The sequence below is a fragment of the Vombatus ursinus genome, unplaced genomic scaffold, assembly GCF_900497805.2.
Source record: "Vombatus ursinus unplaced genomic scaffold, bare-nosed wombat genome assembly UNPS02014773.1, whole genome shotgun sequence".
Classification (NCBI taxonomy): Eukaryota; Metazoa; Chordata; class Mammalia; order Diprotodontia; family Vombatidae; genus Vombatus; species Vombatus ursinus.
The window spans coordinates 21,405,266-21,420,697 of NW_020954551.1; the positions used below are offsets into that span (position 1 = coordinate 21,405,266).

Consider the following 15,432-nt stretch of genomic DNA (forward strand, 5'->3'; position numbering starts at 1 on the left):
TAGATAGATAGATAGATAGATAGATAGATAGATAGATAGATAGATAGATAAGCAGACAGACAGAATTATTGCTCCCTACTCCCTTTCCAATGAATCTTAAGGGTGGCAACTGAAGAGATGATTAGGGAGAAACCAAAATAAATATTTTTTGTTCCAGCTAAAAACATTTTAAGCCAGGGATTGAGAATTTTTGGAAACCAGATTAAATTTTTTTTCAGGTCAATTATGTACCACTTCATAGACTCAAGGAATAATAGATTTAGAGCCAGAAGAAGGCTCAGGGGTTATCTAGTTCACTCCTTTCATTACACAGATTAGGAAAATGAGGACAAGAGAGATTAAATGTCTTGCCCAAGATCACACAGGGGACAAGTGGCTGAGAGCTAGGCTCCAAACCCAAGTCCTTTGATGACAGAAACAATTTGTTCCTTCTGCATCATGCTTTCTCTGATTCAGGTATTCATAATGTATCATAAATCTAATTTTAAAAAGCATTTTGGAGGAAATTATTGTTCTTGAATTTTCCAAGAGAAAGGGATTAAAAAAAACCCTCTTATTTTCTTTTTGCTTTAAGTAATCACAAAATATAATAATTTATTATGACATCCTCCAAGTACATTTTTCTAAGGAATTAACAGTAGGTCAATTAATTTAATGATCCTAATAGAACGTGTAACAATTTTGAGCTTACTAGTGGCAAGCAAAATTACTATCTGTTAAAGGTCAAATTCAACTACAGACATAGTCAAAGAACTGTACCCATTCTTCTTTTCCAGCATCATTTTGTTACGCATCATTTACTAAGGCATGGAAATGTTTGTTCATTAGAACACTGATGTTCAAAACATGTTTATTGAATAGCTGATTAAACAGATTTTCATGTGTTTGCTGTAATGAAAATTATTTCATGACTTGAAAGGGTTAAAAGTAGCCCAAAGAAGGATGAAGGTATTGCTTACACAATAAGGGCTGGGAAATGCATCAAATTATTTGGGAAATTCCACTCATACGATCTCACAGCAGGGGCATCTATGATCTAATCATGGTTTGACAGAAAGAACACTGGTTTTTAAAATGAGAGGAACTTAGTTCAGATTCTGGCTGATTTCTGAACCTGCCTGACTTTGGTCAAGTCAGTCCCACACTCTATACCTCAGTTTCATCATCCATAAAATGAAGACTGTTGGATTGGATAACCTGAGGTCCCTTCGAGCTCTAAATCTATAATCTTTGATGTTGGCTCTCTTTTCATTAATGTAAATCATAACTTCCCTCCCTCCTCCTTCACTCCATCACATCTTGGACAAAAATTTTCTGCCTATTGGCTTTTCCATGAAGCAAATATGACAGGTCTTATTTCTAGACTAGACAAAAAAGAATTCTTTTTCTTATTTTGTTTTCTATTTTTTTTTTTTGCCCAGAATTATATTTTTAAAACAAAAACTTACCGTCTGTGCGTAACACCAAAGGAGTGGGAGAACCTAGTACTCTGTTGTTTGTAACAGTACTAGTCACAACACAGGTGTAATTTCCCACATCAGATGGTTCCACTTTGGCTATGTACAGGTGTCCTGTCTCCTGAGAAACAAATCGCCGACTATCTTCTTGCACAAATGATGGGTATTCATTGAAGATCCAAGCATATGAAAGTTCTAATTTTGATTTTGAAGCAGAAAAAACAAGTGATTACAATGAATGAGGAATGCTTTAGTATTCATGGAGGCTACACATCTGTGGAGCAGCTAAGCAAAGCAGGGAACTGAGTTTTCTTGTGAACTTTAGCCAATGAATACAGTATTGCTACCACATAGATGTTTACGAATGAGTTGTTCTTTTTAAGGGTGTTTATGTTATGAATTGAACAATCATTGATAAGCACGAGTCTTTGATATCTAAAGAAAAAAGAGAATTATACAAACTGTGAACTTGTGGTGAATATCGTTTTTATTTTTAATGTATATTAAATAGAGTATTGACAACATTGCCCTCTGTATCTGTATCCCCTTCTAAAAGTTTTTGTTTTCCTTTGTGTATTTTTAATTTTGTAATGAAGTCCCTCTTTTTGGCTTGTATATTTTGTCTCTCTATCATTAACCAACTCTAACCTCCCACTCTCCATATGAGAATTCCCATGAAATGACCAAAATATAGCCAAGCAAAACAAATCAATATATTGACCATATCTGAAAACGCACATCTCACTCAACACCTAGGGTCCAATGGTCTTTAAGGTGTGTCTGGGTGTTCATGGGAGTCGTGGCCACAACCCAAGCTAGCTATGCGTGAGCTCAAGGGGTATGGGATTAACAAAGGTGGAAATACGGGGTTTCATCACACCCAAACAATTAAGGGGCTTGTCTCTAGCACAACTACACCTTTCCTTATACCTCCCCTGCCAAAAAGAAAAAAAGAAAAGTAAAGGAAAAGGAAAAAAAAAGAGAGAGAAATAAAAAACTCCCCTACTCTGAGCACCATGCAAGCCAGCAACCTCCTTGTTCTGAGGCAGGTACCTAAGTAGGATGTCCTTACCTAACTGCTCCTGGACACCCAAAGAAGCTGCTATTTAAGTGCCATTGGAAAAATTTTGCTCATTCCTCTCTAAGCATACCCACCCCCTGTTCCCCAAATCACCTTCTGACTGTAATAGAAGCTCCCTAGAGGCAAGCTCTATCCTCTGAGACAATGAGAAATGAGTAAGTATCAAACCTCCCTCTTTCTGTCTTTGATGGGTCAGAGTGAGCCCCACAGGAAGAATAGACAGGAGTGGGTTATTGCAGATTACAGATGTTATTATATTTTCTTTTCCTTGAACCCTGTCCTTCTCTAAACTTACCTATTATCACCACCATCTTTGCTAATACATAGATTTATAATTTGGGGGTCACTGTTAACTCTTCCTTCTCATTTATACCACCATACCACCAATCGTATCTTGTCATTTCAACTTCCACATCTCTTCTGTCTGGTTCCCTTTTTTCCATTAAAACAGACACCACCCTATTATAGGCCTTCATCACTTCTTACCTATATTATTTCAATAGCTTCCTAATTGGTCTCCCTGCCTCAAATCTCTCTGTCTCCAACGCATCCTTTCTGTATCGGCTAAAGTGATTTTCCTAAAATTCAGTGGCTTTCCACTGATGATAGACAGAGAGAGACACAGACCGATGATACTGTTGTTTTTTGTCCTTCGTTTTTGAAAAGGACCAGTGACAACATGGGGGTGATGTCTTGATTTGCATGTGAACTGTATTTAAGTGGGGTGGAATTGTGAAAAATCATCAGCTTCATTCTCTTTCAGAGTCATCAAAGTTTAGGACAAAAGTCAGGATTACTGGTGATAGACCTGAGTGCAGTAGATGACCTTGGTGTCTTTGATGTCTGACCAGGCTCTAAGCACTCCAATGCACCCACTTCGTAGCTGCCTTCATGGTCACTGGAACAAATTGTTCTCATCCACTCATTCCACTGGGAGAATCTTCACATACTTGGGGTAGACATCTCCCTAATTCACCTACAGGTTTGAGGCCTGTCAATCTGTATATTACCTGTCTGATGAAATGGTTTACTAGGTGTGGCTGCTGTGCACCCGATGGCTTCCTGGGCCACAGATGAGTGGAGTGAAGGTAGATACCAAAAGTAGATGACAGATACCTAGATAACTAGATAACTAGAATAGACAGAGCATTTACTAAGAGCTTACTGTGTGTCAGACAGGAGCAGCAAGGTGGTGCAGTTAATAGTGTTGGGCCTGGAGTCAGAAAGACTCATCTTCTTAAGTTCAAATCTGGCCTCAGACACTTACAAGTTGTGTGACACTGGGCAAGTCATTTAACCCTGTTTGTCTCAGTTTAATCAGCTGTAAAATGAGTTAGAGAAGGAAATAGCAAACCATTAGATCATCTTTGCCTTGAAAACCCCAAATGAAGCCTTTTTGATGGGCTGTGGTGCCAATAATCCTCCCAAAGGACATCTAATCTTCCAGTATCCCAGGCTACTTTATTTATTTTTCCTTCTTCAACTTTTTTCATTCTAAACTAAAACACACACACACACACACACACACACACACACACACACACACACTCACACACACTCACACAAAGGTTGGAAGAGTGGATGGCAGGGGGATAATATTTCCAAACACACAGCAGAATATGAGAAGAGGATTCCATATGAAATTGTGAATCTCTAATTCATGCTACTAGCTTATCGTGTGTGTATACATATATATATATACACATATATATGTGGATATTTAGATATATATGTCTGAATGTATATGTATATATAAAATTCTAAGCATAACTTTCAAAACTATCCTGCTTATTTGTGCTTCCTTCACAACTTCCTTCTGTTCTTTTCTATGCATTTACATAACTAAAAAAAATAATAACAATAACTAAAACAGAATTACAATTTGCTCTCTCTTCTTTCTCTCTTTTTAAAAAATCACTATTTCCAGCCAACACAGGCACTTGTCCTCATCTCCCCACCCCCATTACCAGAGAGAGAATGGGGAAAGGAGACTTGCAACAAATAAACATAGTCAAGTAAAAGAAGTCTATATAATGGACATGTCTTAAAATGCATGCCTCCGCAATTCATTCTGTTATATCTCTGTCAGAAGATGGTTAACACGTTTCATCAAAGATGCCCACTGAGAAATTTCTAAGATTAGAAATTACATATGAGTGACTTAAACGTATCACACTTTGGAATTTCTACCCTGAAAGTTGTCCAAATTGTGAACTTTTAGGTTTGGACTTCCCCCACCTTACCCTTCTCCCCTAAAATAAAATCAAACAAACAAAAAACCCTCAACAACAAACATATAGAGTTTATTGCACAGAAGATATAATATTATCATGACCACATGGTTTATAATAAGAATTTCCTTTCTGAGAAAATTCATGATCAAATTCATAGATAACCCCCTTTCATATTTTATCATAAGTCTAGCCTAACTTTTCATTTTAACTTTTGGAATAATTTCCCTCAAGTGCTACAAACATAAGCTTAATCATTTGGAGGTAAAAATAATTTTAGTAATATGTGATTTCTTAAATTTTTTTATAGTTTTTAGGAATGTTAACACTACTAGAGTTAATTGCCAAGAAATAACTCTAGAACCTTAATAGATGTTAGTTTCAGCCTGCAAAGCTGAGTACGTGTGTGTATATATGTATGTGTATATATATGCATGTGTGTATATACATATATGTATATATGTGTGTGTGTGTGTATACCTATACACATGTGTGTATACACTCACACAAACACATATAATTCTTTGGAAAGCCTGAGAATCATTCTATAAATTCTAATCAACTAAAAAGGACAACACAAATGAATATATATATAAATACATACATACATATGTTATATGTATATATGCATACTTATACACTTATAGAAATACTTATAAAGCTTTCCTTTATCCTTATGCATATCACTAATGTATTGGCACAGTCTATTTAATTACATTATCTTAATTTTATACTTAATATTACCAGTGGTATATTAATATTGAAAATGCAAAAAAATACTTTTCTTTAAAGTAAAGACTTGTATTAATCAAAGCTACAAACTAAGACTAAGTACTAAAATCCTGCTTTCTCAGAAATAACTTGATGAATTGCACTACTCCTTTAGGCTTATTCCTTGCAGAGTCACTTCAGAACAAGGATAACTAATTTAACATGAAATATGTCACTCTGGAGATATATAATGTATCTAGCGATATATTAATACAGGTACTAGTGACATTTAAGGGGCTACTTTGGCTCCATTATAAAACTGCATTCTGAAGAAGACTTAATCCTTTTAAAGACTTCTTGAAGAAATTCTAACAAATAAGTTTGCATTTATTTGTTAGTTCTTCAATCATTATTACGAAAGCAGTTTAAGGTTATAACTAGTCAACCGTAAACCAGGAAAAATGCTAAGTGATGTTTTTAAAGTTGTACAGTCCAAATCCTGCTAGATGAAAATGGTTAAAACCAACAATAGAAACTTACGTTGAGTATTAATTAATAGATCAAAAAGTATTTATTAAGCACCTATGTGGCTGGTATCTCTCTGTCTTGTTCTCACAGATGTCTTTTTCTATCCTCTATAATCTATCTATCTATCATCTAGCTATCCATCTTTCTATCATCTATCATGTATCTATCATTTTTCATTTATCTTTCTATCATCTATTTGTCATCTGTCTATCCATCTTTTGATCATCTATCATGTGTCTATCCATTTATCTTTCTATCATCTATCTGTCTATCCATTTATCATCCCTCCTACATACATATCTATACACATATATAGATATATATCACAGAGGCCACTTAATCCAGCCTCTTTATTTTACAGATGATGAGCTGGGGCTCAGGCAGGTAAAGTGATGTGCCCACAGAGAGTAAATAGCTCAGCCAAGATCTGAAACCAGGGGCTCTACCTTCACATTTTCCACTCTTTCTATTTTCCTGCTCTGCCTCTATCGACGTGTGTGTGCATACAAACTCCCTCATCAATGCAGTTTTGTACCTTTTCTTCAACTTACACTCTTAGACACTTGCCAAGAATACTGAGAGGCTACATAACTTGCCTGGTGTCACAAATCCAGTACATGTCAGAGGTGGGTTACAAATCCTTGTTTGTTTGTTTTACCTGGCTTTGAGGCCAAATCTCTATCCCATGCTGTCTCTCAATACATATCTATACCTATTATCTATAGCTACATCCCATCTATGTCTATAATCTATATATATATCCTTCCATCTGTTTATCTATCTATCTGTGTCTATCTAAATAGATAAACAGAAAGACAGATAGGTAAGTCGATAGATGTCCATAATCAACCTACAATTAGGTTGGCTGTCAAAGATTAGTTTGCAAAATGGTTATATAGATCTTGAAATGAATAATAATGAATGCATCTAGCCAACCTAAAGAACTCTATTACTCATCCTACAGTTGAATTGGAGGGCTAGGTTGTAAGTTTTGAGTCCTAAGAGTAAGTGATGATCATATATAACATGGCAAGAAGGATTAAGATGATGAAGAAGGAAATTTTCTTCCTCCTCCTGAATACAGCACTAGCCACAGATGGATTGTGACTCTCCTACCCTTTGTATGCCCTTCCTACCTTCTAAGACCCTTCAGTAAAGGTACAGTGTCCTTATGGTATTTGAAGTTCTACTGTGGAGAATCCCAGCCAAGCCAGCTTAGACCTCATTGCTCTCCCCTATAGAATACTCTATGTTTCAAAACTCTCTCAAATAAAAATTCTTCTTCCTTCAATGTATCTTATTACAGTTAGAGATTAGAAGGAAAGCAATAGGAAAATTAATTCATACTAAACTGAATAATTGATTAACTTTCTTAGGGTTATTTGTATATTTGGAAGAGGAAAATTACAAACTCAAATACATCTTTAGCTGGTAAATTTCAGGCACTAATGAGGTAAGGTTAAACAAAACCAGACAGCAGTGGGATATGTGGGGGCAAAGTTCTGTTCTAACACACTTGCCTGGCAATCTGGTTTCTTGGTCATGTTCCCGAAGCTGCACAGCTTCTGCCCTCTGTCTATTTGTAAGTTCATGAATAGTCTAAAAATGAAAATTCCCTAAGATTTTCTTTCAGTCACACCAGGGACTCCACTGAAAGAGGGAGAGGTTGGAGCATAAATTTAGAGCAAAGGCTATGGAATGCCACTCCTTTCTTTTAGTGGCAGTGAGAAGTTGAATGACTAACCCAAGACTACTCAGAGGGAGGCTGTGGATTGTGAATGGGAGTCCTCTGATTCCAGAGACAATGCCCTTTGGACTACATTCCACAGATAAAGGAGAACATTTTAAAGCATTCATTGTTTGGAAAGCATAGACAGCCTTTAAAAATCGTGGTAGATAAGGTGGTTATGGGTCCCTAGCACACCTATGTAATAAAGACAAGAAGGTAAGTATAGAATTCGATAAATTCCATACATACACACATATATGCATACATTTTTTCCAATTATATATAAAAACAATTTTTAACACCAGTTTTTTTTTAAATTTTGAGTTCCAAATTTTGTCCCTCCCTCTCTCACATCCCCTTCATTTTTGAGCAATTTGATATAGGCTATACATACGCAAATATGTAAAACATATTTCCATATTAGTCATATTACGAAAGAAAACACACACACATATAAAAAAAAAGGAGAAGAAAGTTAAAAAAAAGTATGCTTTGATCTGCATTCAGACTCTATCAGTTCTTTCTCTGGAGCTGGATAGTATTTTTCATCATAAGTCCTTCAGAACTGTCTTGGATCTTTGTATGGTTGAGAATATCTAAGAGTCATTCACAATTGATCATCATAGAATATTGCTGTTACAGTGAACAATGTTCTCCTGGTTCTGGTCACTTCACTTTGCATCAATTCATGTAAGTCTTTCTGGGTTTCTCTGAAACCATCCTGCTCATTATTTCTTACAGCACAATAGTATTCCATCACAACCCTATATCACAACTTGTTCAGCCATTCCTCAATTGATGGGCATTCCTGAAATTACCAAGTTTTTGCCACTACAAAAAAAAGCTGCTATAACTATTTTTGTACATGTAAGTTCTTTTCATTTTTTTTTAAATCTCTTTGGTATATAGACATAGTAGTGGCATTTCTGGATCAAAGGGTATGCATAGTTTTATAGCCCTTTAAGCATAGTTCCAAATTGCTCTCCAGAATGACTGAATCAGTTCACACGCTAACTAAAGGTAGAATTGCCCTAAGTCTTGAAGGAAGTAAGGGATTTTTTTCAGTCATATGGGAGGAGAGAGAACATTCCAGACACTGAAGACAGCCAGATCAAAGGAATTCAGAAGGGAAGACTGGAGATAGATGTTGTATGTGAGGAAAGGCCAAGAAAGGTCAGTTTGGAGTATAGCATGTGGGAAAGCTAATAACATGTAATGAAGCTGGAAAATTCCAACCCCTTCATTTTACATCCAAGAATCTCTTGTGGGGGTGGAGCTTAAATGTCTCAGATGCTGTTTACAATGTAGGTAAAGTAGGGCAACCCTGCCTGGTTTTGAAGAGGGAACACTGAAACAATAAATAATCTGAATAACATGTGTTTACCCATTTTACTACATGTTCCTGATGACAGCTTAAATTTATAAATAAATGGTAACCTCGGTCCCTGGAAAGTTGGATGGAAGTTCCATGCCCTACCTCCTAGATATTGGAATCCCTGACCCTCTGCCTGAATTTCTGTGTGGAGACCTGATCCAGCATAGAGGATAAAGGAGTTGGAAAAGAAGTCAAAATGGATCATTGGACTTTCTTGAGTAAAAGCTAAGGTCCCTCTTTACAGACCATTAGAGAATACTTAAGCATGACCCCCTCATTTTACAGAAGAAGAAGCTGAGGCTCAGAAAAGTCCAGTGATTTGCTCAAGATTACAAAGCTAGGAAGTGGAAGATGAGGAATAGTCATTTAGCATCTTCCCAATGTGTGTTTCTTTAAAAAAAAAACAATTAATGGGTGCTTGCTTTGTGCATATGTGTATTTTTATACACACCCACAGGCATAGATTGTATATACAAGACACAAAGACCTGGACTTGGACTCAGGATGACCCAGACTTAAGTCCTGTTTCTGCCACATGGATGGTGTGACCATGGGTAAGTCATTTCACCTTTGAGAGTCCCTAAAACCTCTAACAGTTTAAGTAGTAGAGGTACCAAAGTGAGTGGTTAGAGGTGCCAAAGTGAGAGATGGAGCAAGTTTCTCCCCAGGACCTTCCTCAAATGATGAAATCATAGGTGTAGCACCAAATGAAAAAAAAAAAGTTGCATAAACACACACACACACATTATTTCATCTGATAAAATGTAAGCCCCTTGAAGGCAGAGCTGTTTTCACTCTTTTCTTTCTATTCCCAGCATCAAACACAGTGCCAATCACATAATGGATGTGTGATATATACTTGTTGGTTGATTCATTGTAGAAATGAAACTCTTCCAAAGAAATTGTTGCCCCCAAGGGCACTATTTGTGGAGCTGAGTTCCATGCCAAGTTCAAAAATGTACTGGTGAGCAAATTTATACAGTGCTCTGCCAAAATTCCTCTTGTGCAGCTAAAAAGGGGGCACTTCAGTAATACCTTTTTCACATTTAATAAAATGTGTGTTTTGGTACGCAGATGGTAAATATGTGCCAAACCCAAGCCATCGGTAGAGTGCTTTCCTCCTTCATCAGACTGAACTGTGGGCATTTTTTTAAATGACTTCAGTGGTAGTAAATAATATTTTACTTTTAAGTGCAGTTCAGGTGAAGGTAAAGAATCGTACAGCTCAAGGGAGTGCTAATTGGAGCCAATTATAATTTGATTGACCTGCCTTGCTATTAAAATGACATGTAAAATTTATACTGCCCTTGCAAAATGGAAATTTCTTCCTTAGCATATACTAGCTACAGGATGCTCATACTTTAACAAATTCAAAGGCAGGGAATTTTTTTTAGGGGGGGAGATGCAATTCCCAAATCAACTCTTGAAACCCAATCCTAGAGGAAAGACTTTCAGTATCACAAATGATCCAAAAACTCCCTGTATGGGAAAGGCTGTGGAGGAATTGTTAAAATATTTAAGGCTTAAGTGAATTAAGGAAGAAGCTTCAAAATACAAGGGCCCTTTCTAATTAAACCTAATTTATAAAAATGAAAATTTCAACTCCTTCCTTTGGCAATGTCACAGAATCTCTGGGTTCTCTGAGTTACAGTTTATATAAAAATAAAATAAAATCAAGTGCCAATTTCCACTGGTAAATAAGAAAGAGGATGTCAGGTGTAGAAGCTTCAATTCTTTCAAGTCACTAGGGGCTCATTTACTAAACCCATCAAATGATTCCTCAGGGGTGCAGAAGGGTAAATGATTCTCTAAAGGAAATTTACTTCTGAAGTGTAATCGAAATAGAGATAAAGAGTAGAGTCTCATGAAAGAGATCTTGCTTCTGACTTCTAACCTCTTCTGAATTGTCTTTCACAGAACTCAGAGAAATCAAAATGCAATAAAGAGCATAACCTACATTGTCGAAATAAACAAAATCTTCACAAAACAACCTGACCTTTAAAATATACTCGGCATCTGAATATTTTATCATGGTTTGTGTCTGAAATGAAAAGAAGACGTCAACCATCCCATGAGGAAAGCAGGCATCAGAAACAAGCCGGTCTCTTGGACCTTGAAGGGCCTAATTAGTGATATCTCTATTTTGTGGGCACTAAAGAATCCTCAGGAAACTCTGCAGCAGGGTCCAGATTGCGCCAACCAGATACAAATTTGCAGATTTTCTTGGGAAAATGACATAAGTGATAATAGGCTATTTCAAGAACTCTTGTTTACTCAATATAGAAGAGATACATAAATATGGCCCCAGGGAAAGCCCTATTCTGATGACCCTGGGTTCCCAAAGGTTAAATGTAGAAACACAGCTAGGCTGGTCAGACAGCTGGGTTTCAGGGGTCTTTTGTACACAGATGCTGCTGCCTCTCATGTCCTTAATTCCAGGTTTCCTTGTTCCACCCCGGGCATGCTTTTCCCCTGTGAAAACTACAGGGAATTCAAAAACTAGGCATCCAAATAGAGAATCAGACCAGGCTTTCTTTTCATAGCTCCCCAATGCGAGGGGAACAGAGGGGATGATACTAGAACCTAGGACTCCATTCCCATGCACAAATGGCACAGACAATGAAAAATCTGGTTACAAGGGGCTTCAGAAGCTATCTACTCTAACTCCTTTGAGTTACAAAGAATCTGAAAGCCAGAAATTGGTGAGGCTTGGTAGAATCAAGACCCATCCCTCACATTAACTTTTTGACTTTGGGAAAGACAATTCAACTTCCTGGGCTTAAATTTCCTCTTCTGCATACTGGGGGAAAGGGTGGGACAGATGGGCAGTTAAGTGGATCACTGGGTTGGGAATCAGGAAAACTTATTTTCCTGAGTTCAAATAAGGCCTCAGATACTTAATAGCTGGGTGATCCCGGGCAAGTCACTTAAACCTGTTTGCCTCAGTTTCCTCATGTGTAAAATGAGCTAGAGAAGGAAATGGCAAACCACTCCGGTATCTTCACCAAGAAAACCCCAAAAGGGGTCACAAACAGTCATGAAAAAAAATTAACAACTGATGTGGATTAGATGGCATCTGAGGCCCTTCCAGCTCGAGCTCCATAATTTAAAATGACTTTTCCAGGGTCTCACAAACAATAACCATCAGAGGTATAACTGAAAACAGAGGTCCTCAGACTTCAAAGTTGGTGCTCTCCCGCTGAGATCTTGCTACCTCCAAAGAGGCATGATGGAGTAGATGAATATAGGACTCAGGATGATCTGATTTCAAATCCAACCTCAGACATTTACTGTGTGACCCCAGACAATTCTTCTTCTGGGCACCAGTTTCCTCACCTATAAAAGAAGAGGGTTGGGCTTCATGGCCTCTAAGGTCCTTTCCTTTTCTGTACTGATGATCTTACACTTGCCTCCAATGTTTTGCTACAGTTTAAAGAGTGCCACTTTCCCAGAAATGCTCCTGCTCTCTCTCCAGAACACAGAATGATTCATTCTGAATGACTCCTCCCATTTTACACCCACTTATAGAAAACAAAGAGTCAGAGGAGTAGTATTTAAATCCTGGTTCTGTCACCTACTAGCTGTGTGATTTTGGACAAGTCACTGAATCTCTCAAGACCTCAGTTTCCTCATCTGTCAAATGGGGAGGTCGGATTTAGATGGCCTCTCAATTTAAGATGCTATCATCTTAAGAACTGTCACTCAACACAGCACTCATACACACAGGGGTGAGTTTCTACCACCATCTATCTTGCAAACATCTGCATTGAGAGAACATCCCAGAGAGTCTCAAATAAACCCAAAGCATCAACGGAAGCTCCAGGCAGCTGTGTTTCATCCTCACCTGCCACAAACAGCCAATTTCCCTGTGCCATCATTCTTTGATTATACTAGAAGGTATACAGGTGGTGATGAGATGTTTGACTGTTGTTGACAGTCTGGAGAGCTACTGAAACTTATCTCCAGAAAGAGGATCAGCCACTAGATTATTTATTGTTTTTAGCCCTAACAGCACAAGATGGTTGTATCCTAACACAGACATGTATGAGATCTCCAAGGGAGTAATGGATAAAGTGCTTGAGATGGAATTCAAAAAGATCTGGGTTCTAATCCCACCTCAGATACATACTAGCTATGTGACTTTGGGTAAGTCTTTTAAAATCTCTATGCCTTAGTCTCCTCAACTGAGAAAATAGACAGGGTTGAACTTAACAGCTCCTAAGAAACTTTCCAGTTCTATATCTATGAACTTGTGAAATTATGGGTTAAAGTCTTACTACACACATACTCTTCTCTGTAGTACTCATCATCTTTTAACTTTTTGTCTATCTTAGCCAGAGATATTGTCTCATCCCAAAATACAAAGTCTCATTCCATAGATTTTTTAAAAATCATCTGAATATTTTCACTAGTTCTTTTTTTTTTCTGGATAACAAAATAGAGGTGGTGTTTTTCATGGCAGTGTTACCTAAAAAAAAAAAATACATATTCTCAAAATCCCATTTCAGCTAAAATTCTGTTTAGGTACTTCTGTTTAAGTACAGTGACAAAATGAAAAAAAAAATCCAAAGAATGGGGGTAAAAGAAGCAAGATTAACTAAGCTCCTATGTGGACCCACTCTAAACCTGTCAGAATTGAAGCTCCATGAGGACGATCTATTTTACTTTTGCCTTTAAATCTCCATCACCTAGCACATATTTCTGTATACAGTGGAGCTTAATAAATATTCATCAATTGAGTAACTGAATGCTCAGTTGCTTATTACCCAATGATTAAAGCCCAACCTGACTGCAATGTCTGGCTTGTGATATTTTTTAAAAAATCACAGTGGGCTTAAAATAGTTAACTCTTCTCCTGTCTTTTCCAGAGATGGAGGTTCCTGGCTTTTGAAGACTGCTTCAATGTATTGATTGAATTAGTTGAATTTTTTCTTCTTTCTCTTTAAGGGATGGCTCTCTGGGAAGGGAAGAGGAAGAAGTATGAAGGGAAGTCTACTTGATGTAAAAACAAAAGATAACAATGAAATCTATTTTTAAATTACTGATGATAAACTCCCACTGAAGTGTTATTCCTATATCTCATCACAGGTAAAAGGAAAGGAATAGAAATTTACATAGCACCTACTGTATGCCTGGCACTAGCCTAAGTACTTTTACAAATACTATTTCATTTGATCCAAACAACAACCTTGGGAGGTAGGAGCTGTGATTACCTCCATTTTACAGATGAGGAAACTAAGGCTAAGTGACTTGTCCAGGGTCACATGGCTAGTATGTATATGAAGCTATATTTAAAGCCTGATCTTCCTGACTCCTGGCCCAACAATTTCCATGGGTTCTTTAAGTTCATAGCTTCTGTTTAGAAGAAAGAAGTGGGAAGGGGAGGAAAAAGAGGAGGGAGTGGGGAAAAACAGAGAAAGGGAGGGTGACAAAGATGGAAAACAAAATCAAGAGTGAAATAATGTCTAAATTGAATTAACCTCCTTCTTCCAAGATAGTCAATGTCTGTTTTATGTTTTATCTTTGATAGAACTGGAAAATAGATGCAATTAATGGAAATCTCAAAAAAAAATTCCAAATCAAGAAACATTTCTCAAGCCTTCAAACATGTTTCAAGTCCCTACTCTGTGCCAAGTACTATGTGTCTAGTGTCAGGGATTCAGTTTTTTGTAGCTCAAATTCAGTTTTTCTTCTAAAAAGCAAAAATATTTAGATTTACTACTTCTTATATCCCAGACTATATCTATATCATCTATATATCTATATATGCATATCTCTATATATTCCAGAATATACACATATATTTAAATAAAAGCTACTACATTTTCCCCATTCAAAATTATAAGCCCATTTCTTCTCCTTGCAGATCTCTACCTGCCTGATCCCATGCCAAAAAAAAAAAAAAACCAATATAACTACCTTCTCTCCTTTGAAGACTTGCTGAATGAAGCACTTTCTTAGTTTAAAAAAAAAAAAAAAAAGGACAAACACCAAAAGGGGAAAAAAAAATTTCTCATGGCTCATCTTCAACCAACATGATAAAAACGTATTTTCTTCAAAGCCTGGAATATAGATTTGTGGTATAAAGGCATTAGATCCCAACTCACTCAGAAGTCTGGACAGCTGGCATAAGCATCCTAGAATAAAATCACCTGTTGAAATTGACCATCTCGACTGACATAAACACTCACTGACTTTGCTTAGATTCCCAAAGTGACCAACTTAGCCAAACACCTAATTCACCATCTCCCTTTATATTTATACCACCTAACTCTATTGCTTTCTTATTTTCTAAACACATTTCTATGAAGCAACCTCTT

General features: G+C 37.0%; 1 protein-coding gene across 1 annotated transcript in view; it reads right to left on the reverse strand.

Moving 5' to 3' along the window:
- The window catches only part of CNTN3 (contactin 3), a 426,853-nt gene that overhangs the window by 103,123 nt on the left and 308,298 nt on the right, over positions 1–15,432 (reverse strand). Inside the window, exon 6 of the mRNA XM_027863878.1 lies at positions 1,449–1,652. Coding sequence (XP_027719679.1) covers positions 1,449–1,652 — 204 coding nt within the window. The remainder of the gene's footprint in view (positions 1–1,448; positions 1,653–15,432) is intronic.